A 27,599-nucleotide genomic window follows, 5' to 3' on the forward strand; every position below is an offset into this window, starting at 1 on the left:
CTAGGTCAGTAGTGACTGATAACACTTGCCACCCAATGGCTATTTGGTATCCTATGTGAAATCAGCCCGGAGAGTTTTTGGAATTAAAAAAGATGGTTTTGGTCTGAAGCACTGGCAACCCGGTGTCTTTCATGTGTTTTAAGGTACAAAATAATTATTCTGAATTTTAAACTCTGATGAAAACATTGATTCTTTTAACTCTTGCATACCTCAAGAGGTGTGTGGTTTTTTTTTTTTTTAGGCCACTAAGATTAAATAAATTTAGTTTTCCCTCAGGCATTTTAAAAAAGCTAAAATTTAAGGTGTTAAACTGCTTACTAGTAATTTTGACACATCAAGAACTACTGCAAGATCAGCTGATTTACTTTTGACATCCATTTGAAATGTCAGTTTCCACTCAATCTTTGAAACTTTCTATCTGCAGTAACTCCTCACTTAACGTTGTAGTTATGTTCCTGAAAAATGTGACTTTAAGCGAAACGATGTTAAGTGAATCCAATTTCCCAATAAGAATTAATGTAAATAGGGGGGGTTAGGTTCCAGAGAATTTTTTTTCATCAGACAAAAGACTATAGATAGATAGATAGATACCGTACACAGCAATGATGATTGTGAAACTTGGTTGAGGTGGTGAAATAAGAGCGTGGGATATTTCCCAGGGAATGCCTTGCTGCTAAATGATGAACAAGCACTCAGCTGAGCCTCAAGGGTTAACACATCGTTGTTAATGTAGCTCACACTCTACGAGGAAGCACAAATGGCGGGAGAGGAGACAGTATGGCAGACATTGACGCACACCCTGCGTGTGAGTGTGTGAGAGAGATGCGCATTGCCCCTTTAAGTATGCTGACTCCACTCTAAGTACATTGCCTTTTTAAGTAGATCAGCAAGTTGAGACAGCAGCTGCTGCTAGCAAGCTCCCTCTATCCTGAGCCCTGTCGTGTTTCCCCCTGCTCTATGGAGATGGGGTAAGTGGGGGGCAGGAGCAGGGGGAGGGGACACCCTGATATTAGCCCCCCCGCTCTTCTTTCCCGCCCCCACACACACAGCAAGTAGGAGGCTCCGGGAGCAGCTCCAAGGCAGAGGGCAGTGGCAGAAGGGACAGCTAAACTGTTGGCAATTGATAGCATGCTGGCCAGCTGCTGCACAGGGAACTTAGGGGAGCGGGAAGCTGATGGGAGGCTGCCGGTCCACCCTGGTTCCAAGCCCCCACCAGCTAGCTCCAACGGGCTGCTCTTTCTGCAAGCAGTGAACAAAGTAGGCGGCTGCCAAACAACATTATAAGGGAGCATTGCGCAACTTTAAACGAGCATGTTCTCTAATTGATCCGCAATGTAACAGCGTTAATCAGGACAACTTTAAGTAACTGTACTTCCTTACTCCAGTCTAAGGGTATGTCTACGCTACGAAATCAGGTCGAATTTATAGAAGTCGGTTTTTTAGAAATCGGTTTTATATATTCGAGTGTGTGTGTCCCCACAGAAAATGCTCTAAGTGCATTAAGTGCAGTAACTCGGCAGAGTGCTTCCACAGTACCGAGGCTAGCGTCGACTTCCGGAGTGTTGCACTGTGGGTGGCTATCCCACAGTTCCCGCAGTCTCCGCTGCCCATTGGAATTCTGGGTTGAGATCCCAATGCCTGATGGGGCTAAAACATTGTCGCGGGTGGTTCTGGGTACATATCGTCAGACCCCCGTTCCCTCCCTCCCTCCCTCCGTGAAAGCAAGGGCAGACAATCGTTTCGCGCCTTTTTTCCTGAGTTACCTGTGCAGACGCCATACCACGGCAAGCATGGAGCCCACTCAGGTAACCGACACAGTATGTCTCCTGGGTGCTGGCAGACACAGTACGGCATTGCTACACAGTAGCAGCAACCCATTGCCTTCTGGCAGCAGACGGTGCAATATGACTGGTAGCCGTCATCGTCATGTCCAAGGTGCTCCTGGCCACGTCGGCCGGGAGCGCCTGGACAGACATGGGCGCAGGGACTAAGTTTGGAGTGACTTGACCAGGTCATTCTCTTTAGTCCTGCAGTCAGTCCTATTGAACCGTCTTATGGTGAGCAGGCAGGCAATACGGATTGCTAGCAGTCGTACTGTACCATCTTCTGCCGGGCAGGCAAGAGATGAGGATGGCTAGCAGTCGTATTGCACCGTCTTCTGCTGAGCAGCCATGAGATGTGGATGGCTTGCAGTCCTTCTGCACCGTCTGCTAAACCAAAGATGTAAAAGATAGAGTGGATCAAAACAAGAAATAGACCAGATTTGTTTTGTACTCATTTGCTCCCCCCCCTCCCCTGTCTAGGGGACTCATTCCTCTAGGTCACACTGCAGTCACTCACAGAGAAGGTGCAGCAAGGTAAATCTAGCCATGTATCAATCAGAGGCCAAACTAACCTCATTTTTCCAATAAGAACAATAACTTAGGTGCACCATTTCTTATTGGAACCCTCCGTGAAGTCCTGCCTGAAATACTCCTTGATGTAAAGCCACCCCCTTTGTTGATTTTAGCTCCCTGAAGCCAACCCTGTAAGCCATGTCGTCAGTCGCCCCTCCCTCCGTCAGAGCAACGGCAGACAATCGTTCCGCACCTTTTTTCTGGCGGACACCATACCAAGGCAAAAATGGAGGCCACTCAGCTCACTTTGGCAATTAGGAGCACATTAAACACCACACGCATTATCCAGCAGTATATGCAGCACCAGAACCTGGCAAAGCGATACCGGGCAAGGAGGTGACGTCAGCACGGTCACGTGAGTGATCAGGACATGGACACAGATTTCTCTGAAAGCATGGGCCCTGACAATGCATGCATCATGGTGCTAATGCGGCAGGTTCATGCTGTGGAACGCCGATTCTGGGCTCGGGAAACAAGCACAGACTGGTGGGACCGCATAGTGTTGCAGGTCTGGGACGATTCCCAGTGGCTACGAAACTTTCGCATGCGTAGGGGCACTTCCATGGAACTTTGTGACTTGCTTTCCCCTGCCCTGAAACGCATGAATACCAAGATGAGAGCAGCCCTCACAGTTGAGAAGCGAGTGGCGATAGCCCTGTGGAAGCTTGCAACGCCAGACAGCTACCTGTCAGTTGGGAATCAATTTGGAGTGGGCAAATCTACTGTTGGAGCTGCTGTGATGCAAATAGCCCACACAATCAAAGATCTGCTGATGTCAAGGATAGTGACCCTGGGAATGTGAAGGTCATAGTGGATGGCTTTGCTGCAATGGGATTCCTTAACTGTGGTGGGGCCATAGACGGAACCCATATCCCTATCTTGGCACCGGAGCACCAAGCCGGCGAGTACATAAACCGCAAGAGGTACTTTTCAATAGTGCTGCAAGCTCTGGTGGATCACAAGGGACGTTTCACCAACATCAACGTGGGATGGCCGGGAAAGGTACATGACGCTCGCATCTTCAGGAACTCTGGTCTGTTTCAAAAGCTGCAGGAAGGGACTTTATTCCCAGACCAGAAAATAACTGTTGGGGACGTTGAAATGCCTATATGTATCCTTGGGGACCCAGCCTACCCCTTAATGCCATGGCTCATGAAGCTGTACACAGGCAGCCTGGATAGTAGTCAGGAGCTGTTCAACTACAGGCTGAGCAAGTGCAGAATGGTGGTAGAATGTGCATTTGGATATTTAAAGGCGCGCTGGCTCAGTTTACTGACTCGCTTAGACCTCAGTGAAACCAATATTCCCACTGTTATTACTGCTTCTGTGTGCTCCACAATATCTGTGAGTAAGGAGGAGACGTTTATGGCAGGGTGGGAGGTTGAGGCAAATCGCCTGGCTGCTGGTTATGCGCAGCCAGACACCAGGGCAGTTAGAAGAGCACAGGAGGGCGCAGTACACATCAGAGAAGCTTTGAAAACCAGTTTCATGACTGGCCAGGCTACGGTGTGAAAGTTCTCTTTGTTTCTCCTTGATGAAACCCCCCGCCCCTTGGTTCACTCTACTTCCCTGCAAGCTAACCACCCTCCCCTCCTCCCTTCAATCACCGCTTGCAGAGGCAATAAAGTCATTGTTGCTTCACATTCATGCATTCTTTATTCATTCATCACACAAATAGGGGGATGACTACCAAGGTAGCCCAGGAGGGGTGGTGGAGGAGGGAAGGAAAATGCCACACAGCACTTTAAAAGTTTACAACTTTAAAGTTTATTGAATAACAGCCTTCTTTTTTTGGGCAATCCTCTGTGGTGGAGTGGTTGGTTGGCCGGAGGCCCTCCCACCACGTTCTTGGGCGTCTGGGTGCGGAGACTATGGAACTTGGGGAGGAGGGCGGTTGGTTACACAGGGGCTGTAGTGGCAGTCTGTGCTCCAGCTGCCTTTGCTGCAGCTCAACCATACACTGGAGCATACTGGTTTGGTCCTCCGGCAGCCTCAGCATTGAATCCTGCCTCCTCTCATCACGCTGCCGCCACATTTGAGCTTCAGCCCTCTCTTCAGCCCGCCACTTACTCTCTTCAGCCCGCCACCTCTCCTCCCGGTCATTTTGTGCTCTCCTGCACTCTGACATTATTTTCTCCACGCATTCGTCTGTGCTCTGTCAGTGTGGGAGGACAGCATGAGCTCAGAGAACATTTCATCACGAGTGCGTTTTTTTTTCTTTCTAATCTTCACTAGCCTCTGGGAAGGAGAAGATCCTGTGATCATTGAAACACATGCAGCTGGTGGAGGAAAAAAAAAAGGGACAGCGGTATTTAAAAAGACACATTTTATAAAACAGTGGCTACACTCTTTCAGGGTAAACCTTGCTGTTAACATTACATACATAGCACATGTGCTTTCGTTACAAGGTCGCATTTTGCTTCCCCCTACCGCATGGCTACCCCCCAACCCTCCCCCCTCCCCGTGGCTAACAGCGGGGAACATTTCTGTTCAGCCACAGGTAAGCAGCCCAGCAGGAACGGGCTCCTCTGAGTGTCCCCTGAAGAAAAGCACCCTATTTCAACCAGGTGACCATGAATGATATCTCACTCTCCTGAGGATAACACAGAGAGATAAAGAACGAATGTTGTTTGAACGCCAGCAAACATACACTGCAATGCTTTGTTGTACAATGATTCCCGAGTACGTGTTACTGGCCTGGAGTGGTAAAGTGTCCTACCATGGAGGACGCAATAAGGCTGCCCTCCCCAGAAACCTTTTGCAAAGGCTTTGGGAGTACATCCAGGCGAGCTGCGAATGCCAGGGCAAAGTAATCCTTTCACATGCTTGCTTTTAAACCATGTATAGTATTTTAAAAGGTACGCTCACCGGAGGTCCCTTCTCCGCCTGCCGGGTCCAGGAGGCAGCCTTGGGTGGGTTCGGGGGGTACTGGCTCCAGGTCCAGGGTGAGAAACAGTTCCTGGCTGTCGGGAAAACCGGTTTCTCCGCTTGCTTGCTGTGAGCTATCTACAACCTCCTCCTCTTCCTCCTCCTCATCATCTTCTTCGTCCCCAAAACCTGCTTCCGTGTTGCCTCCATCTCCATTGAAGGAGTCAAACAACACGGCTGGGGTAGTGGTGGCTGAGCCCCCTAAAATGACATGCAGCTCATCATAGAAGCGGCATGTGTGGGGCTCTGACCCGGAGCGGCCGTTCGCCTCTCTGGTTTTCTGGTAGGCTTGCCTCAGCTCCTTAAGTTTCATGCGGCACTACTTCGGGTCCCTGTTATGGCCTCTGTCCTTCATGCCCTGGGAGATTTTGACAAAGGTTTTGGCATTTCGAAAACTGGAACGGAGTTCTAATAGCACGGATTCCTCTCCCCATACAGCGATCAGATCCCGTACCTCCCGTTCAGTCCATGCTGGAGCTCTTTTGCGATTCTGGGACTCCATCATGGTCACCTCTGCTGATGAGCTCTGCATGGTCACCTGCAGCTTGCCACGCTGGCCAAACAGGAAATGAGATTCAAAAGTTCACGGTTCTTTTCCTGTCTACCTGGCCAGTGCATCTGAGTTGAGAGCGCTGTCCAGAGCGGTCACAATGGAGCACTCTAGGATAGCTCCCAGAGGCCAATACCGTCGAATTGTGTCCACAGTACCCCAAATTCGACCCCGCAAGGCCGATTTAAGCGCTAATCCACTTGTCAGGGGTGGAGTAAGGAAATCGATTTTAAGAGCCCTTTAAGTCGAAATAAAGGGCTTCGTCGTGTGGATGGGTGCAGGTTTACATCGATTTAACGCTGCTAAATTCGACCTAAAGTCCTAGTGTAGACCAGGGCTAAGCTTACGAGTCTTTTTACTATACAAGCACTAGAGGAAGGGGGAAGCAAGACTACCAATGTGTCAGGACCCTCTTTCCCTACCCAAAACAGATTCCTTATTCATGCCTTGCCTTGTGTGAATTCATGCATGCCTCTTCTTTTTTCCCCTCACATTCAGAGTGGGAGCAAGGGTTGCATTACATGTTAAGAAAATGCATCTCTCTAATTGCATAAAATATGCATACTCTAATAATTATTTGAGCTGTTTTGAATTCCCAACCTGTTTGTGACCCCAATAACAAGGGCAGCCCTAGGTTCTGTTAGGGATCCTATGCAATGGAACACATGTAGGGGGATTTGGTTCAGGAACCTTGCCACCTGTTACTTTGTCTTTCCACCTCTATGTACTCCATGACCTTCCTTGACCACTGCCCACCTGCAGTTGTTTCCCTAACCATTTTGAGGCTTTGAGCCACCTGGAAATCTAGCTGGACTAGAAAGTCAAGAGGCAGAGCTAAAAGACAACTTTCCAAGCTGGGAAACATGATAGTTGAGAAACAAGGAAGCAGGAAGGAGAAATTATGCTGCATGTTTCCATCACACTTCCCTGTAACACGTAATCCCACTGATTGATGACAGCATGTAGCATTAGTGTGGGTTGAACAGGAGCTGACTTTCCTTTTGAATTTTTCATAACCCATTTATGCTCAGGGTCAAGAGTGGCATGAAATTCCACTTAGAAACCTTGGCAAATGCAATTTTTTCAAAATAAAAACAATAGAAAGTACCTCTGGCATGAATTGGCAGAAATTTTGTGGCTTTGCAACTGACTTTATGAATGAAGGATTTGTAAAAGAGACCTTGCTATTATAAATAACAGTGAATCTTAGTTGTATTAACAGGACGCTGCCAACTTAAAAATTACACTGTTTTATCTACTATTATTACAAATAAGACCAAACGATGACGACAGATAGCCCTCTATGTTTTACTTAATGCATTTACTTAAGCAGCCCATGTATAAGCAGCCCTTGTTAGTGTAAAATTTTCACAGAGCAAAAGGGAGGGAGAAACTTTTTTTTTTTTTTTAAGTGATTGTAAAATCACAAAAATTGGCCGGTGGACTGAATGGCAGCTTAAGTATCTGAAACGACTTTTAACTTTTTTTTTTTTAACTGAGTAGGTTACTGGCTAATAGCCTCCCTTTATATACTACAATTTCAGTATTTGTCTCCAACTGCTACTAGTAGAACTCCTACTAAAATGTACTTTTAAACAAACAGGTGTAGGATTTTGTTTTTAAACTCACTATTTTGGAAGTAAACATATTCCTGCTTTATGGGAGAGGAGTAACCACTGATTAAATGACACATTTTGTGGTTTGCTTAGAAATTGTGAAATAGGTTTTCATTTTGTTAATATAAGCATGCAGCTTTTTTGTGTGTTTTATAGGTGGTGCTGTGAGCTTGCTCACAGCTAAAATTTTACTATGCTTCAGGGAATAATGAATAGGTAACTTTTAAGAAGTAAAGAGAGAGAAACCTTACTAGGGACAATTTAACAGACAAATGGTTCATTGAAACTATGGGAACAGTCTAATGCAAGTTGGCAATAATGAGAAATTAATGCTCAATAAATTCCTTTAATTTTGCCTTGTCCCTTCAGCTAGGTGAACAGTTGGCACAGTTAGTGCCTGCCAGTGGAGTTGATGTGGTGGAAATAGAAGATGAAGGCACATGTGTACGTTTTAGCCCATTAATGACTTCTGCAGGTAAATGAGTCACTTAATTTAGCCACTTATATAGATATTTCATTCTAAGGTGAAAAAAATAGGAATTTAGTATTTAAAATCGTAAATATCCTCATGTGTAAAACATCTGTATGTTTAAATCTGTTCTCCTTGGGTTTACTTTTTTTCTTATTTTGATATTGAGAGGATGTTTTAACACTACAAAAACAATTTCAATATTCTGTTGTGCCTTGGTAGCCATTACGTTAGAAGTAGCTGAATTTCCAGTAGCTTTGTCATCTTGTATAGCATTATGTCGCACCACATCTGTAAAGCCTTTTAATTTATACTGTCTACATTTACTGGCGAGAACAAGGTATGAAGCTGAGTAGTGTTCCTGTCTAAAACTGTCAGAATACAGAAACATTGGAGATGAAATATCCTTGCCTTTCCCTCTCTCATCTACCTACAGAATGAAGAAAGAATTTGGCCTGCTTATTCAGATGATTAGACACAGGAACTGAGCCCATGTTTAGAATATAATAGACTAATTGGAAGAAGAAAATAGTATCCATTAAAGCTTGGTTATTTTCCTTAGTACTGAAAAGAAAACTTTTTCCCTCTCTCTCATAGAAGAGGGTGTAGGCTCTGATGTTACAGAGAGATGGAGGTAGCTATTGGGAAGAACTTTTATAGAAATTAAACGACAGAACAAGGGATTCCAGTTTAATGAGTAACCTTGGTGATACTGAACTTTGTAATTAAAACTGAAGCTAGCTGATCTTTTTTGTAACCTTTTGTCTGTAGAGGGAGGGATTTCCTGTTGCTAACTACCATTTTTACTTTATAATATCAGAAAATCAATTTCTTGGAATTACAATTAGCTTATTTTTTTCTCCTTAATATTTGGCTCCAGCCATCTGATGTGTTGAGTGTTTTCAGTGAATGGCAAGCTGAAGAAAAACAGCCTTCCACACACAGATTAAGATAATTCAATAATGTTCAAAAATCATATTTAGGATTGGCTTGTAAAGTGGGTTATCTATAAATATAGGTAACCATGGCACCCGTCTTACCGCATCTAAAATATGAAAACTCTGTCAATTCAGTAATTCACATGCTAATTCATTAGCTCTTCAGTTTTAGGAACTGAAGTGCAAGATGTAGATCAGTTGGTGGATTGCTTAAAAATGAAGATACCAATATTGACATGCACACTGCAGCTAAGAGAGGAATTTGAGCAAGAAGTGAAAAGAACAGTAGGCTTGTCATATATTGAAGACCTCAGCTGGCCAGGACTGGGTGTTGTAAGGTAAGTGCTAGGTAGCTCCAGATATGACATTGTCTGAGCTTTACTTCAAGAGATACTTGGATAGACCGTACCTTCAGCAGAGAGAATAAGTGCCCTCTTCACTAGTGATCCTTTGGACCAGCAAAATCCAGATTATGGCACAGCTGCAATTTTCTGAACTGACTTGTGAATAAACTACATTTTCTTACGAGGATGTCTGAATTTTGTGAAATTACTTAGGAGTTTGGAACTTCCTGGAAGCTAAAGACCTGGTTTGCAAAAATAATTGAGTTAACAACTAGAATTTAAGCAGCCTTGTGGATTATTTGTAGTAAACGTTAATGTACCTGTGTACCTTATGTATTTAGCCTACTACTGCAATCAGTTTATCTTTAAACAGTAGTAGAACTTGTTTGTCTCTTTTGGCAAATACAGTGCTGCTCATCTATTGGATATCATTATCATTAAGGTTCTTATGTGGTCAGAAAGAGCTGAGCCATTATCAATACAGTACTTCCAGAAAGCTATTTAAGAAATTTTGCTGTATCCAAAAAGGCTTTTCCTTCAACTGCAAACATTACAAAATTTTCTCCAGCTTGGTTGGTTGCTATCACTATTCAAACTTCACCCACTACACAAGTTTACAGGTACATGTAGGTAAATTGTTGAAAGATGTTAGAAGTGCAGATTTGTTCTGTTTTGTTTGTATTGTAAAATAAAATGGGTTGCTGTCCTCTGGCTTGATTTTAAAGGTATGAGTATAACAGTGATGGGAAGAAGGATGACAAACAAGAGAAAGAAGCAGAGAAAATTAACACTGGACTTTTGAAAAAATTAAATGAACTGGAATCGGATCTCTCTTTTTCTTTGGGTAATTATCATTGTTGGTAATATCAGTTCTGTAAATAATCAGGTTAATGTTCTCAATTCTTTTTTGCCAAAACTGTTGTTATAAATCTCACTACAAGTCATACATTCATGTATTATTCAAAAGTTCTGTCCGCTTCTACATTAAACAGTAGATGCGTTTCTACGTATATTGTCTCTCTGATCGTGCTTCCTTCCCCACTGCTCGTTTCAGATGAGAGGCTACTAGACAGCAGTAGTGCTGCTTGTCAGCAACAGCTTCAGCAGAGTGAGCTACATCCTTTGTTCCCACCAAACCTCAAGCATGAGAAGTGTTTTCATCCTAGAAAACACAAATATTATGTTGCTTATGTTGACAAAGTTCTGGCTTGTATTTTGTTTTTGAAGGGGCGGAGGAGAAATGTTTTCATTGTGGCTTAATTGGGAAAATTCAAAAATTTGCTGTTAGTTTAGGAACAGCAAAGAACATTTCTTAATGCAGTGCTGACTGGAGGGCCTCCCAAACCTAAGTCTAATTCTGATTGTTACAGAGGTGGCATATGCTAGACAAGAAAAGGCATCCAGTCATAAACACGTTGGACTTAATGATCATTAATACCAGTACTGCATTCTCCACTATAAGTTGGTTGTGCAAGTGAATTACCCAGCACCGGGTATGTTATAATATGTGCCAAATCGGAGGGGTATCTGCCTCAGTATTGTACCTAATGAAGCAGGATCTTATTCTCAAACTGGGCAGCTTACTGCATTCTGTGACTAGGTTCAATGTTTTAGGTGCCTCTGGCCAGCGCTGGCTCTAGGTTTTTTTGCCACCCCAAGCAAAAAAAAATTTTGGCTGCCCCCCACCCCAGCCCTGGGCTCCCCCCCCGCTGCCCCAGCCCTGGGCTCTTTTCCCCCCAGTCCACCCGCTCCTCCCTTGCCTCCAGCTGGTCCGGCGCTGGCAGGATCGGGGTAAGCAGCGGGGCTCCTGGGGCGCGCCTCAGCCCAAGATCCCTCCAGCCGGGGCTCCCACGTCCAGGACCAGCCGGGAATCGGGAGGCCAAAGCCAGGGGGACCGCCCCAGCAGGGGCTGAGGAGCCAGGGCAGGGCAGCCCCAGAGGGAGCTGCTGGCGGGGAGCAAAGCCCCGGAGAGTGGGACGCAGGCCCCACACAGCAGCACCCGGGCACTGGTCCTCTCTATGGACCCGCTGCTGCTGCTGCTCCTGGCCACCCTGCTGCAGCCCCTGGGCGGCTCGGGCCGCTTCGCCCAGCCCCAGCTGCAGTGCTGGAGGGCGGCTGCCCTGCGGCACTTGCAGGTGGCTCCGTGCTCCCCACGGGGCGGACCCCAGCCCGAGTGTCCCACGCTCCATGTGTTGGAGCCTGCTGGATGGTTGGCCGCGGCCGGCGGCGTAAACCACAACGGCCCCAGGGCGCCCCCCATGCTGCTGCTGCTGGACCCCAGTCCCGGGGCCAGCTTTGGCCACCCGCTGAGGCTCTTCCACCTGGACTTTGGTGTCAGCTTCAGGGCCGGAACAGTGTCTACCTGGGTGAGCGCCTGCAGGGCCGACCCCCAAGCAAAAAAAATTAAAAAATGGCCCCAATGCTGCCCCTGCAAATGTGCCGCTCCAAGCACCTGCTTGCTTTGCTGGTGCCTAGAGCCGGCCCTGCCTCTGGCTATAATATATAACTAAAATACTCAGTTACACATTGCATGAGTAAATGAATGTATTACAATATGTTTTCATTGTCCTGGAACTGGTAGGAATGTGTTGCATTTTGATACATTACTGGTTTCCAGTCTTATTGTAACTAATTAATAAAGCCAGACTCCTTTTTAATCTTTAAAAAGCAAATGGCCTAGATGTCATGTGTGAATGTGCTTAACGAAACAGTTGTCTAGAACCCCACTAGAGTGATATAAAATCAGTCAACCATGAGATCCTGCATAAACTTATACAATGGCCTCTGTGCACACATGGAATTTCCAGGTGAACCTTGCCTGGTCCTCTCAGTGCTACTTCTGCTTTAAAAAGACTAGCCACAGAGCATACCCACAGCTGCTGTATTTCAGCTTTCTCTCAAAGGTGAAATGGGAACGTTAAAAACATAGCAAGTGAACACTGTTAGGTGGTTTTGCCATGGGTTAGTAATGATAATAATAGCACTAAGGGCCAAATCTCAAGAGGTGCTAATCAACAGGTGTCTACTCCTATTGATTTTAGTGGGAGTTGAAGATGATCCATACCTTGCAGGAGGTGCTCACCACTTCATAGGATCATGCCCTTAGAGCTTTTAATTTCCTAAGAACTATGTAAATGTTATTCAGTAACTATCCCTATGAGGTGGGTATTTTAATTTCCCTCGTGCTGATGAAGAGACTGAGGTTAAGTGACCACTCCAAGACACGAACTCAGGAATTTCTGTCTTTCAGATCTTTGACAGTTTTAAAACCCGCAATCCTGCAGACCTTAGGCAAAACATTTTTTATTTTTTTTTATCATGCTAATGACGCCTTTGGCTTTATGGAAGCCATGTAACCTGCATACATTTGATTTTTTTTCCCATCTGTAAAATGAGAATTATAATGCCTACTACACAAGTGTTGTAAGGATCAATGGTTATAGACTGCTTTGAAGATGAAAATCAGTAAGTGTTGCTGTTACCTCTACTTAAGGCAATGCTAATATAGCATTACTTTTCTATTAGAGAGTTCTAATATTCCATATTCATCTTTAAGAATAAGTTTAAGTGTGTCAGAGTTATCGATCCATTCTGTTGAAAGATGTTCCAGAATAATGTGGCTCTTTAGAAGGTACAATAATGTGCTATTTAAGTGTGTATATATACAGTATTAGGCAATTGTAAAAATGCCTCATTAACCCATCTATGTTCAACAGTAGGGGGAAGAAAGGGCCTAGTGGCATCCCTCAGAACACCACAGCTTTTGGAATAGAAAACTCAGCTGCTTAAATGCTCTGTTTTTCACAATCGGTGGTTTCATGCAGCTTTTAATGTTGCTTCTTATTATAAGCACACAGTAATATAAAATATCTACTGTATTACTTCCTGTCTAAACTTAGTTATGTTTTTCCTCTTTGAAAAAGTGCAATGCCAAGTACGTAAGTTTGATTTCAGTGAATTGGGCATATGCAAAGATTACAGTTAAGCACTAAAACAAAAATATGGTTGGATTCCCTGGCACATAAGTGTGAATAGGGTGCCTGTTGTAAGGTTATCTTCCTCTCTGAAGCTAAATATTTTTCTCTTTTTACTAACTACACGATCTATTACATTTTGTAATTTTTAAACCTTGTTAAAGAGGCACTTAGATTTTGCTGCAAAAGTGTAAAAATATGGAATCTCCATTCTGTTCACAGGCCCAGAATTTGGAGGGGAGAAGAACTGTGTGTATATCGGCATGGTAACTGAAGATCTGGATGTGTCTGAGCTGGTAGAAACTATTGCAGCAACAGGCAGAGAAATTGAAGAAAATTCTAGAGTATGTATTGAAATCTTACGTATTTTCAGAATTACAGACTGTTTTAGCGTTAGTTTTCTCCAAACTGGTTTCAGGGCATCTTCGTATTCTTTGATGTGAAAGAAAATTGCACGTATTTAGCTATATAGTGATTTGCATCTACATGGTGAGAGAACTTCACAGTATTATGACTCTCTCATGATACCTTGGTTTAGGTTTACATTTTTGTGTTTATCATGCTTTTGCTAGAATTAGATGCCTTTCTGGTATGGAAATAGGCAAACTGAGTGACTGTACAGTATCTATAATGGTTTAAGCCATCAGACTTTTTTTTCCGTTTTTGACTGATCTGGGGCAGATCATCAACTGGTGTAAATTGTTCCACTGAATTCAGTGGAACTATGCCAACACACTATCTTGAAAATCTGCCACTTAACGTTTTCCATTCATTTTATTTGTTAAGTCAACAGCTTGAAAACTGGATTTACAATGCCTTTATTGCTAGTAAAAACGTTGGTGCTTATACAGGATTACATGAGGAGCTTTGGTTACTATCCCTAATATCTGGCCTGTTGAAGTTGTCATAACAAAACCTTCAGTAAAAAGGAAAGTGGTGGTTATTTGAACAACACTGCACCCACAGAATAAATCCTTGTTCAAGTGTACTCTGCATATTCCCATTCCTGGGGATGCGCTGATTACGTAGCTTTGCTTGTTGAGTGCTATTGCGCCTCTCCTGTTCCTTCCCTCACTGTTTCTGAACATTGCAGGTGAGACTATAAAAGAAGGTATTTGCTCTCTAGCCACCTCAGTTCCTTCCAACTGCTGCAGCGGCTGGATCAGGAACTGCATTTGGACTCTTAGCCTGAATCCCGTGCTTGGATAGTGCTCATTATGCTTTAGCTTAATGATTTAGCTTAGTTTTCTTGTGTTGGCATTTTAAGGGTTAGGCGTTTTTTTTAAAGGAAACATTAAATTTTCTAAGTAATTATTAGTTCATCTCTGGTTCCACTATTAGAATCCAATGGTGGTTTTGAAGATCTAGAGACTAGCTATTAAGAGGTGCACCTTTTTGCCTGCATTTGATGCTCATACGAGGTGCCCGTCACGTAGGGACATTGTCCCTCAGGGTGTTCAGTCTGAGGTGCTTTCACCCCAAGAGTATGGGAAGAACAGCAGAACAGACTGCAAATGGTCCTACTGGCAGGAGGCTTTGACAGACAAGCCCTCTAGATATTGTACACATCTGTGATCTGTGAGCAAGCAAATAGACCCTGATACTACTAGAGAGAAGAGGCAGCAGAGACCTCTTGTCATAAATATAAAGGGAAGGGTAACAACCTTTATGTATGCAGTAACATAAAATCCCTCCTGGCCAGAGGTACAGAATCACTCTACCTGTAAGGGGTTAAGGAGCTCAAATAACCTAGTTGGCACCTGCCCAGAAGGACCAACGGGGAAAGAAGATACTTTCAAATCTGGGAGGGAGGTTTTGTTTGTGCTCTCTCTGTTTGTTCCCTCTCTGGACAGAGAGAGACCAAGCAGGTAAAACAACTCCTGAAAACATACCTGAAATAACACATATAAAATTACAAAAATTGTAAGTAAAGGTAAGAAAATGCATTAGATTATCTTTTGTTTTAGCTTGTGAATTTCCCCTATGCTAAGAGGGAGTTTTATTCCTGTTTTTTGTAACTTTGAAGCTGAGCCTAGAGGGGAATCCTCTGTGTTTAAATCTTTTTATTACTCTGTAAAGTTACCTTCCATCCTGATTTTGCAGGTGTGATTCTTTTACTTTTTTCTTGAACTAAAGTTCTTCCTTTAAGAACCTGTTTGATTTTCAGTGCCCTATGGACAAAGGGTCTTGTTGGTACTCACATTATTCTCAAGCCTCCCCAGGAAAGGGGGTGAAAGGGCTTGGAGGATATTTTAAGGAACAAGGGACTCCAAGTGACTGTTTTCCTGAATTTTTGTCTAAATCACTTGGTGGTGGCAGCAATACCGTCCAAGGACAAGGAAAGGATTTGTGCCTTGGGGAAGTTTTTAATCTAAGTTGGTAAAAAGAAGCTTAGGGGTCTTTCATGCAGGTCCCCACATCTGTACCCCAGAGTTCAGAGTGGGGAGGGAACCCTGACACTTCTGCATAAGATGCCATCTTCAGTTCAGATCTCAAGAAACCTATGGTACCTAAAAAGGATCCTGATCCATTCGATCTGAAACTGAAAGGCAGAAATAACTTGTTGGTGATGGCCTCTGTGAGCAGAGACAATCTGCAGGAGTGACACCTCCCTTGGAACCAGGAACTTTGGTGGGGGAAAAACTCAGGGTGCAAAGAAGGCCTCTGTCAGCAGAGCTTCGGGAGTCAGTGGATGTGTCTAGAACGATCTGTCACAGATCTGGTTGAGCTCCCCAGTTGGACACAGCATACTGCTGTAAGGGGATGAAACGCTGACTCCCATGTGCCCTTAGCTTGCTGGTGCTGAGCAGATGTTAGGTACTGTCCCAGTCTAACAAAGCAAACAGCTGTCATTGCTGATACACTGGGTTCAATTCTCCATCCTGAACTTCCTCAGTAACTGACCATGACAGTGGTAGCTAAGATCTACCATGTGGATCTCAACTTAGGTCAAATCTGGAAGGAAGCAAGGAGGACTCTGAAAAGAAAAGGAAGGCTTCTTCAGATTCCCACGCTGCTGCGTCTTTGACCTATATTAGACCTGAAAAAACTCAACTCCTTTATCAGGAAGTTCTGATTCTATATCTTTAAACTGGCATCCATAATACCTTCCCTCTCTTTGCAAGGTTGGTTTGCTGTTCTCAGTTTTAAGGCTATTTCAGTCAGATCATTGCACCGCCAATATCTTTGCTTCCTAGTAGAGGAGAATTATTTTCAAATCAGAATCCTTCTCTTCAGCTGTTCCACTGCCCCCAGAGTTTTTACAAGTGTCTCAGGGTGGTGGTAGCACATTTATGGAGACAAGAGATCCACATATACCTGTACTTGGATGACGGGTAAATCAACGTGTTGCCAGAACAAAATCTATCCAAACTCATATCCTTCACTGATGCTCCCTATTTGAGCTGGGGCTCTCAGAAAGTTCAGGAACAGTGAGAGGAGGAGATAGGTGGAGGTGCAATAGCGCTCCAGCAGGCACCGCAATCGAAAGGTTCAGCCAGCACAGCTGCACCACTGGCATATTCATGAGTATGAATATACAGAAGACACTCAAAGAACTCTGGCTAGAGGTGAGTAGCCTACTTCTAAGCAAGAGAAATACATGCCATTGCAATTAAATGTGTGGCATTCTGACTTCAAGATCCGTGTAAAAAAACCCTATTCTCAATCTATAGTTGTCTATTTATAGTATTAAATAAATGGCATTAGTCAACTGCTGACCTAATTTAGAAAAATGCACAAATGTCCCCATTTAAATTTAATCTTCATGTAAGGGACCAAGAAGCCAGTTTAAGTGCCGTAATGCATGCTCTTCCGTTTTTAATTAGCTGCTGGAAAACATGACTGAAGTCGTTAGAAGGGGGATACAGGAAGCACAGGTTCAGCTTCAGAAAGCAAATGAAGAAAGACTTCTTGAAGAGGTAAGAATTCCAAAATAATCTGTTATCTGCATCACATAACTTTGTAACACTTAGATGGCTCATTCACTGGAATCATCTTTTAACGGCATGTTTTACAGGGCCTGCTACGACAGATTCCTGTAGTTGGCTCTGTGCTGAACTGGTTTTCTCCATTTCAAGCATCACCAAAGGGAAGAACATTTGACTTAACAGCAGGTAGGAATAAATACATCTGCTGCAATAGTACATTAGCAATAATTCTGTAAAATGTGGAAACCTTTACAATGTTACACAGATTTCTTGTTAACTGATTTATAAGATGTCCAAATTATGTGATTAAAAAGGCACTCTTAAGATCGAAAGGAACATTGTCTACCCACCCCTTCTCCAACACTGAATAAGAAAATATCTAATGCCACCATCTGTCCAGTTCCCTTTAAATCTCAACACTTAGTTCTCAAGTCAAATTAAAGCGATTTGCTGGAGTTGGCTGTTGTTCCCTCCATTATATTACAAGAAGGGGCTCTTCAAATCATCTGTGTAAGTTGGAAAATTGGATTTCTGCTTGGACTTCTTGTACAAAAAAACAGCAGGATGGGGAGAGCTTAGTGTCATAAGAGCATTCCTCCAAGTGTGTAATATATACAAGCACGATATATCTACATGTGTATCTGTATGTGTGTGTACATATGTATTACGTTGGCACCCAATTGACCTGAATGCTCTAACTAAACTAACTTTTATATTTGAGTTCTTGGTTCAGGTGTCCTCTGGCCTGTCATATTCCCAGCCTTCACTAGTCTGCACAGTAAGACATTAATAGTCTGGGACCGGCAGGTTAGAACCGAATTGGGACTAGCTCTTGACTATGATGGGTATGGTGTGAACATGGCTTTGTGGAGGGAATCCATGGCAGTGTAAAAGAGTGAATGGGAAAATTATTCTAGTTGGATTCCACTTGTACCTCATGCAAGTCATTCTGGAGTAAGTACTAGCCTAGTTTTCCCTGAGACTGTAAGTTCTCAGACTGGGGGAGGCTGATAAGGTGGTAGCAGAGGCCTGCGGGCAGCCTTATATTTATATATATGTGTCAGGCCAGCCTTATATTTATTTTTAAGCTAGGAGGGTGGGGGAAGCATGTTCAGTGTGTTGCTTCACTTCTCCCACAGTGGTTGAAGCACAGAATGGAAGATTCCTTTGGCAGAAAAAGGCAAGATTTGCCTGAGAAGGATTTATCCTATTTCTGATCAAATGTTCCTTTAAAGTGCTGTGCTCACAGGGACTTAAAATGAAGTTTGAAGCTCAGGATGTATCAAGTTTCCAGTGGTGGAGGAGAAGGAGAATGTTCACTATGTTAGAAGTGGGGGTCAGTCATTTGATTATTTTGAGAATCTGTATGTAATAGTTCATGTCCCTTTCTGTACTTGAAGCATAGTATATTCTGTTCGTGATTAGAATGGCACAGATTCATGGGGAGATGGCAAGTACAGCTTCAGAATTGGGGCTTAGAATCTGAAAGGGAGTCAGGCACCTAAATACCTTTGATGATCTGGGCTTTAATACTTGCTTGGGGACATGCAGGAGAGTGAGTTAAATATAGAGCACCAGAAAAGTTTAAAAAATGTGTACTTAGTTAATGTGTTATCTGGTTCTAATATTATTTAGTGGTGTCAATAAAACTGTCTCTTTCAAGACTTTTTTTTCCCCCATTGGCAGGCTCTCTAGAGTCCACAGAACCCACATATGTATCAAAAGCACAGGGGACTGGGACCACTCCACCCCCCACTCCAACTCCCAATCGCATTAAACAAAGGCTTCCTGGTAAGTTTCCTCCAATTAATTTTAATAAATGTGCAGTTTGATGCTAAAGAACATTCTGCTTTGTTGAAAAAGCTAATTAGTACATAATGGAGTTTTATTGCCTAATCAATGTATGAGATTTGCTTTATCGTCTCCACATTCCTGATCATGTCAAACTAGAGCACTAATCTTGTTTGTAATTGTATCTGTCCTCCTGTTGATTTTAAATGACCAGTGCAGCAGTCAAAAAGACCCAGAATGGAGCACCATTTAAATAATCTTTTCCCACCCCCATTGTGCTCTGAAGGAATAATTCCTGGGACTGCAGGAGAGATATCTATTCTTCTAAACACCAATACTGCCTCTGACCACAGGGCTTTTTCCTCTGGAAAATATTGTAGAACCGTAAGTTCTCTAGTTCGCTCTGAGGGTTACTGAAGTTTGAAAATCATCAAGACGACAAACCAACAACCCCAAAAAAACAAGGAGAATGATTTCATTTATTTTGGCCACTGCAGTTTTTTTGCTGTATTACACAAATGTGGTATTTAGTGGAAGTAATGATATCTTAGCATGAAATTACACAACAACATAAATCTGCTCAGGAGAGGCAAGATGAGCTTTTTTTCCTTTCACTGTGTAAATGAGCTGATTACCCAAGTGTAGGCTGGCAAAGCTATACTGATGGTCTTGTCCTCTTTCCTCGGGTTAGATTTAGGTTTGAATTTAGTTTGGTCTGTCAGCTTCTCTAGTTGGTCATTAATCCTCTGGAAATCCCTTTGGGGCACAGTGATCTGTTTTAGTAACTTACCCATCCAAAAGAGTCTTATCAAGTAATGTGTCCCTTGACTTGCTCTTTTTACTGACTGTCAGTTTTTTCCAGCCAAGCCTTAACTGGGTTACTGTTTACACAAGGGAAAACTACTACTGGTGCAGATTACATCAGTTACATATCTGTGCTTTATGTCTAAATGAACTTAAATGCAGCTATGGCTTTAAAAATAGAGACCAGCTTTTAAAAATGTGGCTTATAGTTTCTATAGATTTATCTGTGCATTTACTGCCTTCTAATGTTATATTCATTTTTCCACAGGTCAAAAGCTTTTTAAAAGATCTTTAAGAAGCTCTGATGGATTTAGTGAGACCAGTTCAGTTAGTCACACTGATGACTTGGAAAAGATTGAGCAACGGTCCCATTCTGTGTCTGCTATACAAGAGCAAGGGACCGTGGAGACAGAGAAAGCAGAGCAGCAAAGTGAGATAGCACAGGTAACAAATGACAAAACTGAAGACCTGCAAAGTGACAAATCACAAAAATCGGGAAATGACTCCACTAAAGTAGAAGAACAAGAAAGTCTAAGATAAAATCCAGATTTTGTGAATTAAGACTTTGTATAATAACCACATTCCCTGTAGGGCAGGGAAGTTTATGATGTATTCAATATGTGAACAGTGCCACGTTAGTACAGTAACTACTACTGTAATTCACAATTAACAGGGATTTTGCACAAAAGCAAGTTAAAAACAAAGCTTTTTCCCCTACGGGCCAGTTAACTTGTTTTATTGTACACTTATTACAATTGTTTTAATCCTATATACCTTATCTCCAAAGTGATACCTGATTTATTTTAATGGCTTATACACATTTGCCTGAAGGAATATTTTTTAGCAAAAGTGATAGTTATTGTATGAATCCAGGTGGCATTATAGTGCTTAATGAGTTGATCATACATTTGAGTTAAGGTTAAACATGCACCTGGTGATGATATTTGTAAAGTGGTCCTAACTTAAAAATATTCAATAAACCTACCAGTTGCTCACTTTTATATTTTAAATCAGTTTAAATCTTAAAAAAAAAACAACCCCACAATTACTCTGTCTGTAGTGCACTTCATCTCATTGCTTTTTTAATCCCTAATGTTCATTAGAAATTCATTGCCCCTTACGAAAAGGTTGTCAAGCAGTTGCAGTGCAATGAGTGACAGGGATGTATATTATGAATATGTAAATACTACTTTGCCATCAACTTTTTTTTTTCCCTGTTGTAGGAATTGGTCCACTCAGTTAAGCTCCTTAACCTTACCGGGCTTGTGTTAACCCTTATAGAAAGTAATAGTGCCTCTGCATGACAGTTGCTTCTTGCCTCTATCACTGGCAAGAAGCACTAATACAGATCTAGCCTCATTTACTGCTGCACACCCTCTATAACCGATCCTATGAACACAGTTACTGGAATCTTTGGTTAGATATTTTTAAAGTTAGTAAAGCTTGAAAAAGTCATGTTGGTGATGGTTTCTACACTATTCTGATTTGAGTAACATAACTTACTTTTAGTAGATATTGTATATACTTGAAATTATAGGTTACATACACTACAGCACATAGCTCCTTTATAATCTGTTAACTTGTGATATTAGACAGAAGTTTAATGTTCAGAAGTATTTTCTCCACTATATTACCTGCAGAAGGAAAACAGACACCCTAAAAAAAAAATGGATCCAGCCCTACAAAATTGACTTGTTAACACTATCACCAGTATTCCCTTAACATAAATAGGATGTGCGTAAATTACTACCTTGTGTAGGTCATCATGACCGTTCCAGTGGTAACAGGATTGGATAGCATTGTGATATGTTAAGGATTTTTTGTTGATTTATATGTACTATCAACTTTTCAGTTTTTGTTTAGCTGGGGAGTTGTAGTTAAAGTATATTAAGTCAAACTTTTTGTTTATAATTTCAGATACTTCTCAGATAAAACAGAGTGCAATTTTCTTAAATACAAAAACAATTAAGTCAACTAGTCTTCCTTATTAGTTTATTTGGAAATGAAAGTACATTAACATGGGTATATTTGTGGGGGGGCAAAATTAATTTAATATTTTTATATTTGGAATTGCTGAACTAGTGGTTTTGTTGGACTAGAGCTACATACTTTAGATATTACCCAAATGTTTCAATAAAGATTCTTCAAATTACAACATCTGAGAATTCAATTACCACTGAAGAAAGCTGCACTAACATGGGTGTGGTAGTTTATGAAAACAGGTGTTTGAACGATGGGGGTGGCTGTTCTAGGTACCATTTGATGACATAAGAAAAACTAGGGTATCAAACACCTCTACTACAATCTCTAGCCAGCTATTGCACAGCCACTGTGTTCCAACTGTTGTTGATACTTCCAGTTCACTCAAGGCTCAGACAAGTACAAGACTCCAGCAAGGTAGCCTGAGCCTCAGCATTACTGTAGGGAGGACCCAGGATGTTTAAGTTTCAAGTCCAGGGAGGGACAGAAGTTGCTTTTGAGTTCAGTTAAAAGATTCCAGAGAGAAGCCCTAGGGCCACTACTCTCATACAGTGAAACAAAAGAGGAGCCTGGAGGGGAGAAAATGGTAGGCTCATGACTAGTGTTGTGTGGGATACTGATTAAGGGAAGAGACTTTAAAAACAGACCTGGGCAGAGGAGAGATCACACCAGGGCCTGACCAGATGACAAGTGCTGCAAGCTGAATCCACTCTTCTTACTGGACATGGAATTACAGGCCTCATTCATTCTACTGGAATGCTTTAGTGAAGTTGTAATTAGCAAATTCAGCATTGCCCTGACTTACCAGGTGGATATACAAAAAGCAAATGAAACAATATTTGAGAGATGAAAGTAACTACACAATTAACCTGAAATCCATAACTTACTGTATTGTGTGATCTTGTTTCACATGACTAAAATGATAGGTAAGGGATTATCTACAACACTGAGAATTTATATTAGGGCTTTTAAAGCACAGTACACTTTATATAGACAGACTTATCAAAAAATGCTGCAGTTTCAGAATAACTAAACTGTCAAGTTTTCAGAGTTCAGGGATGTACACATGTAACCACAAAACAGAGATGACAAACCTCAAGCAAGTATTTCATGACATCTTCCATGTAGTTTCTTAACTTAAAAAAGTATCAGGGTCAGGCAGGTTTTAAAGAGGGGTTTGTTTTTTTTTAAAAAAAGAGCAATCTGAGTCGTAGAAATATTTCCATGAATGTTCTTAAACTCCAGCCACAGCATGTGAAGTTACATCTTTTCCTGTGTTTGCTGCAACCCAAACAATGTAGCAGTGAGTGAGCATCTTTGGCCATTTTATTTTCATTGTCCAAGCTTCAAAGAAATGCAGAAAGTAAGCAAACAAGCGAAATGGTGAAAAGTTGAGTTTAATATTTGTTTTAATAGAAGATGCCTAGTGACATCTCCAGTTTCTTTATTAGTAAATATAAAGATTTATTATTCTAGACATTTTTAGAATTGGAGAGCTGTACTGAATCATACAATATTACTCTAACAGCAGTGGTAAAATGGCACTGTTTAACAAATATGCTTTCAAGGCTTATGCTCAGCAATCATTCCTACAGGGTTAATGATTGCATCTTTCAGTGTAGAAAAGTCCCCATCCAACTAGTGAAAAATCTCACCTATGTCACCAAAAAAAAAATTTTTTTTTAATCTATTCATTCAAGGACTTAATGGTTGGGTGTCTAGAAGAAATCTCTCTCAAAGAAGCCCAATTACCAATGAATATGTTTGTATACATGTTGTACTTTAAAGCGTATTTCAGGGGATACTTAGTCCCAACTCAGAAAAGCACTCTTGAAAGGGCAAGTGCATATTAAATCTCTCTCTAGACAGATTTTGCACAAGGCATTAATATGCAACCGATTAGCACCAAAAGTAAAAAAGGGGGGCACAATTTTAAGGACCATCTGAAAACAAGAAAATACTGACTTTAGTAGTAAACATTCACTCCCTTAGGTGAGTAACAGTGCAAACAAATGCACCTCTGCCAAAGTATTATTTTGAAAAGCATTAAACAATGCTAGTCTGATCTCCAGGACAGCAGGGGATGTGACCAACATGGATTCAGAAAAATGCTCTTTGCAACACAGTGGCCACACTTGTGGCAAGGCTGTGCTTTTCTAAAGCACATCCTTCAGTGTTTACCTCAATGTTAAATCATTTCAAAATGGACTCTCTCCCATAAGCCTTCTTCAGTCTTTTTATAAAGTCGAGGTTTCCTGTTAGGAAACAGGGAGTCAGCAGGAAATGGATGCTCTTTTAAAAACATCAATGTGGATCTAAGGTGGGAAACAAAGTGGGGTGGTTCAGCGAGAGGTGATGTGGAAAGATTCTGAAAAACAAGATGGTGTCATGAGCTATTTCGAACCAGATGAATAAGAACATCGCATGGCTACTGGTGCCTCTAGCTTTAATTTCTGGCCTAGACAATGCACCCCCCAACCCTCTTCAGCACAGCACAGCAAAGCCATCAGGGTTGATGGAATGCTAGCACAAAACATTTTTGTAACTTCAGTTACCTGTAATATCTGTTTATCATCCTGGTTCAACCAGAAGTCCACATGTGGGAAAGGCATCCAGAAGTAAGGTCCAATGTGGAGTTGCTCTGTCTTTGCATCATAAATATTAGTCATCTGTAACAGGGAACAGACTTTGAGGGTTTCCCTATTGAAATTGAGCAGCAGTAAGTGAACTGAACCCTCTATCACACTGAGCCAAAGATGCCATGAAGGGGAATGAGCTTAGAGCTGGCTTCACAGCTTCTTCCCTGATATGCAACAAACTGCAGCTCCTGTCCTAGGCCAACAGGCTATTCTTCAGTGTCCCCCTGCTCCTGTCCTGTTCAGCCATCTAACTCTCCTTCACTGCCTGCCTTGTTTCAGCTCCCTTGTCCACCCTGCAAGGCAGGATCCCCACCACTGCTGCCACACTCAATTCTCCCTCCCAACTCTGTCCTGAATTAACCAAATGATTGGACAAAGTAGCTGCTCTACACTTATACAAGAGGCTAAATAGCCTTTTTGTGCCAGAATTTTGGGCTCAAGACCTTAAGTGGCAAACCTTAAACTCACAGATATTCCAGTTGCTTCTATGCCATAATCCTGGGGATAGTAGAGGGTGTTCCCCTGTTATGGTTTAGTAGGCATGGGTCAAGATCCTGCAAATACTGCCTTGTGTGAGTGTCTTCTTACTGAAGTTGTAAGCTTTGGATGAAAGCAGTGTCTTTATGTAGCACACCTGCTTCTGAGAGATCATGTGGACTGAAGAGAGCTGGGTTCAATCCCCAGCTCTGCCACAGACTTCCTGCATGACTCAGGCAAGTCATTTATCTCTGTATCTCAATTCCAGGTCTGTAAAATTGGAGTCACACCACTACCCCTCTCTCACTCTTCATCTGCCAGAGCCTGACTGTTCAGCATCTCATACAGTGGTGCTCTGATCTCAGCTGAGGCCTCCAGGAGCTACTGTAATACAAATACTGAACTCTGTCCTTGTTTCCAAATCGAACACTTGTGTCAGGTTTCCCATCAGGTAGCAGCAGCTGTTGTAGTACAGATATTGGCTGGTATGTCCAGTGTTCGTCTCTGGTTACACAACCGCAAACTGGCAGTATTTTATCTCATCAGAGTAATTTCTCCTTAAGGAGTAACTATTAGTTTCTGACACAGACAAACACATATCAGGAGTATTTTTCTCTTAAGATTTGTTCCCCGCCCCACCAAAATATATATTTGTTTTCACTCACTGGTCCTCCTGTTAACATACGGGCTGAACGCAAATCTTCATCTGGTCCCTTATCTGGAAAAGTTGCATGGAAAATCTCTGCTGTTTTAACATTCACAGCTGGGGAGAAAATGGTTTGAATAAAACACAGTTAACCAGCTAATGATGACATTTAAAATGTCCATCCCCCAACAAGCACTGCATTCTAGACCAACAGCGCTCTTTGGCACAACAAAGGTGAATGTCAGAACCTATCAGACACAAATATCAAAGACTATGATAGAGAAACATGTCTGGTAAGTTTCACTTTCTGGTTCGCTTTTATCTTCACAGTGCTCTTTGGTTGGGTTTCTGGCAGCCCAGAGGAAAGTTTAAAGGAATATGGTCAATTTGAAGATACAATTTTTGGATAAAAATTGTATTCCTATAGTGGTATAAAGATTACTGAAACTGAAAGTAGTGAAGAAGAACAAAATCAACTAAACCCATCAGAAAGAAGTTGGACTCCAAACAGAAAAGGCAAAGGAATGAGCAGTCTAGTTCACTGCAGGCCAATAGTTCAGCTAAATGCCATGAAATAAACCTTCGAGCTCTCTGATCTCAATAAAAAGAAAAAGAAAAAATATATACATACTCCTGACCAAGAGGACCCTTTCCAAATGCATTTCCCAAGCAGCAGTATATCTTCAGTGTCTAGCAAAGCCAGTCTCTGAGTGGTATTAACAGCAGCCCTGTCCTACCAATGTTAGCATCAGAGCTACACTGATCTGTGCACCATGGTATTTTGTATCTCCTATATTAGCCTTGGCTGGCAAAGGTGTTACCTTTGCAAGTCTCAACAGCAACCACTTTAAAACAGTATACAAGATGCATTATACTCACCTATTCCATAAATGACTGGAAAATGATTGTCCTTTTCCTCCCTATCATTTAATTCTGTTTGAAAAAGAACAAATACGTCAAAGCATGTTTATTTCCAAGCAGCATTAGTTTCGCTTTAGTCAGGGAGGTGCCCAGACCTTACCAAAAAAAAAAAAAAAAGAATTGTGGGACATGTATAAAGCAGCCACAAGGGAACTGAAGACTTGAGTTCATATCCTTGTTTAACTCAAGTGAAACGAATCTATTTATGTTTTTATACCATGTCTATTATCATGGTATACAGGACAAATTCAGACACAGTCAGGGTAGTTCCATCTCAGAAGAATGGCAACTGCTTATGCCAGTTCTGAATTAATCCTTATCTTTGGTGGATATTTATCCACACCCTGACTGGCTCTAGCCAAAGCTATTAGCCCCTCAATTTCACATGCAATAGTTTTACAAAAACACACAGCTGTAATGATGCCATGTTTCAAAGGTTTAAGCTACAGCCAGTGTTCTCACTGAAAATGAGGAGATATCAAAAATAATCAGACTTGAATTGGCTACGATGGAGGAAAAAGGAAACCGAAGAAAAGGATGATAAAAACATTTATTTGGGGCAAGTGTTTTCTAGCCGTGCAGGCTCCTACACACTTCATTCATCTGTCTGCTGCAATACTGACTAAACAAACACATTAAATGCAGGCGGAAAGTCTAGTGCTGTTAACTGATCCTAGATGGGTTTAGATTTCCTTCCCAGCAGAAACACAAAAGTCTTCAATTTGGAGTGCTCACAGGACCACATGGGTGAAATACTTCAGCTATTTCCACAGCTCCTATTAGCAACTGCAAGTTACCATAGCACTTCTGGGAAGAGAAGCCCTAACCTAGCCATTGCTCTACCTGCGGTGTGCTGTGGTAAATCACTACTTCCAGGATACCAACTCTGGAGTAATCAGTTATGTGACAGCAAACAACACTGCAGGCTATAAGCCCTCCTGTGCCAGGTTTTCTCCCCACCCCCACCCCCCTCAAGGAGAGTGGATTTGTGCTGGAAATGGCCCAACTTGATTATCATACACATTGTAAGGAGAGTGATCACTTTAGATAAGCTATTACCAGCAGGAGAGTGGGGTGGGGGGAGAGAATACCTTTTGTAGTGGTAAACACCCATTTTTTCATGGTTTGTGTGTATAAAAAGATCTTCTGTACTTTCCACAGTATGCATCCGATGAAGTGAGCTGTAGCTCACGAAAG

The 27,599-nt window shown here is 42.2% G+C and overlaps 2 protein-coding genes across 11 annotated transcripts in view; one reads left to right on the forward strand and one right to left on the reverse strand.

Annotated features, from left to right (window-relative positions):
* Nucleotides 1-21,877, forward strand: part of PDXDC1 (pyridoxal dependent decarboxylase domain containing 1) — a 53,345-nt gene extending 31,468 nt beyond the window's left edge. Inside the window, exons 16-23 of one of the 2 annotated variants that reach the window (XM_077828283.1) lie at nucleotides 7,860-7,965; nucleotides 9,064-9,235; nucleotides 9,967-10,085; nucleotides 13,438-13,559; nucleotides 17,043-17,135; nucleotides 17,234-17,330; nucleotides 18,831-18,935; nucleotides 20,008-21,877. In XM_077828283.1, coding sequence (XP_077684409.1) covers nucleotides 7,860-7,965; nucleotides 9,064-9,235; nucleotides 9,967-10,085; nucleotides 13,438-13,559; nucleotides 17,043-17,135; nucleotides 17,234-17,330; nucleotides 18,831-18,935; nucleotides 20,008-20,279 — 1,086 coding nt within the window. In that variant the 3' untranslated portion in view covers nucleotides 20,280-21,877. Of the gene's footprint in view, nucleotides 1-7,859; nucleotides 7,966-9,063; nucleotides 9,236-9,966; nucleotides 10,086-13,437; nucleotides 13,560-17,042; nucleotides 17,136-17,233; nucleotides 17,331-18,830; nucleotides 18,936-20,007 lie in introns of those variants that run through there. The other variant, XM_077828284.1, reaches the window with a different exon arrangement.
* Nucleotides 4,190-27,599, reverse strand: part of NTAN1 (N-terminal asparagine amidase) — a 31,307-nt gene continuing 7,897 nt past the window's right edge. For 2 of the 9 annotated variants that reach the window (XM_077828285.1, XM_077828291.1), the window contains 4 exons: nucleotides 26,361-26,414; nucleotides 25,501-25,598; nucleotides 24,275-24,388; nucleotides 23,101-24,087 (listed from right to left, as the gene is read on the reverse strand). In XM_077828285.1, coding sequence (XP_077684411.1) covers nucleotides 23,908-24,087; nucleotides 24,275-24,388; nucleotides 25,501-25,598; nucleotides 26,361-26,414 — 446 coding nt within the window. In that variant the 3' untranslated portion in view covers nucleotides 23,101-23,907. Of the gene's footprint in view, nucleotides 4,676-21,940; nucleotides 23,064-23,100; nucleotides 24,088-24,274; nucleotides 24,389-25,500; nucleotides 25,599-26,360; nucleotides 26,415-27,599 lie in introns of those variants that run through there. The other 7 variants (XR_013347316.1, XM_077828288.1, XR_013347314.1 and 4 more) reach the window with 7 other exon arrangements.

Source organism: Eretmochelys imbricata, chromosome 10, assembly GCF_965152235.1.
Source record: "Eretmochelys imbricata isolate rEreImb1 chromosome 10, rEreImb1.hap1, whole genome shotgun sequence".
In the NCBI taxonomy this organism is placed as follows: Eukaryota; Metazoa; Chordata; order Testudines; family Cheloniidae; genus Eretmochelys; species Eretmochelys imbricata.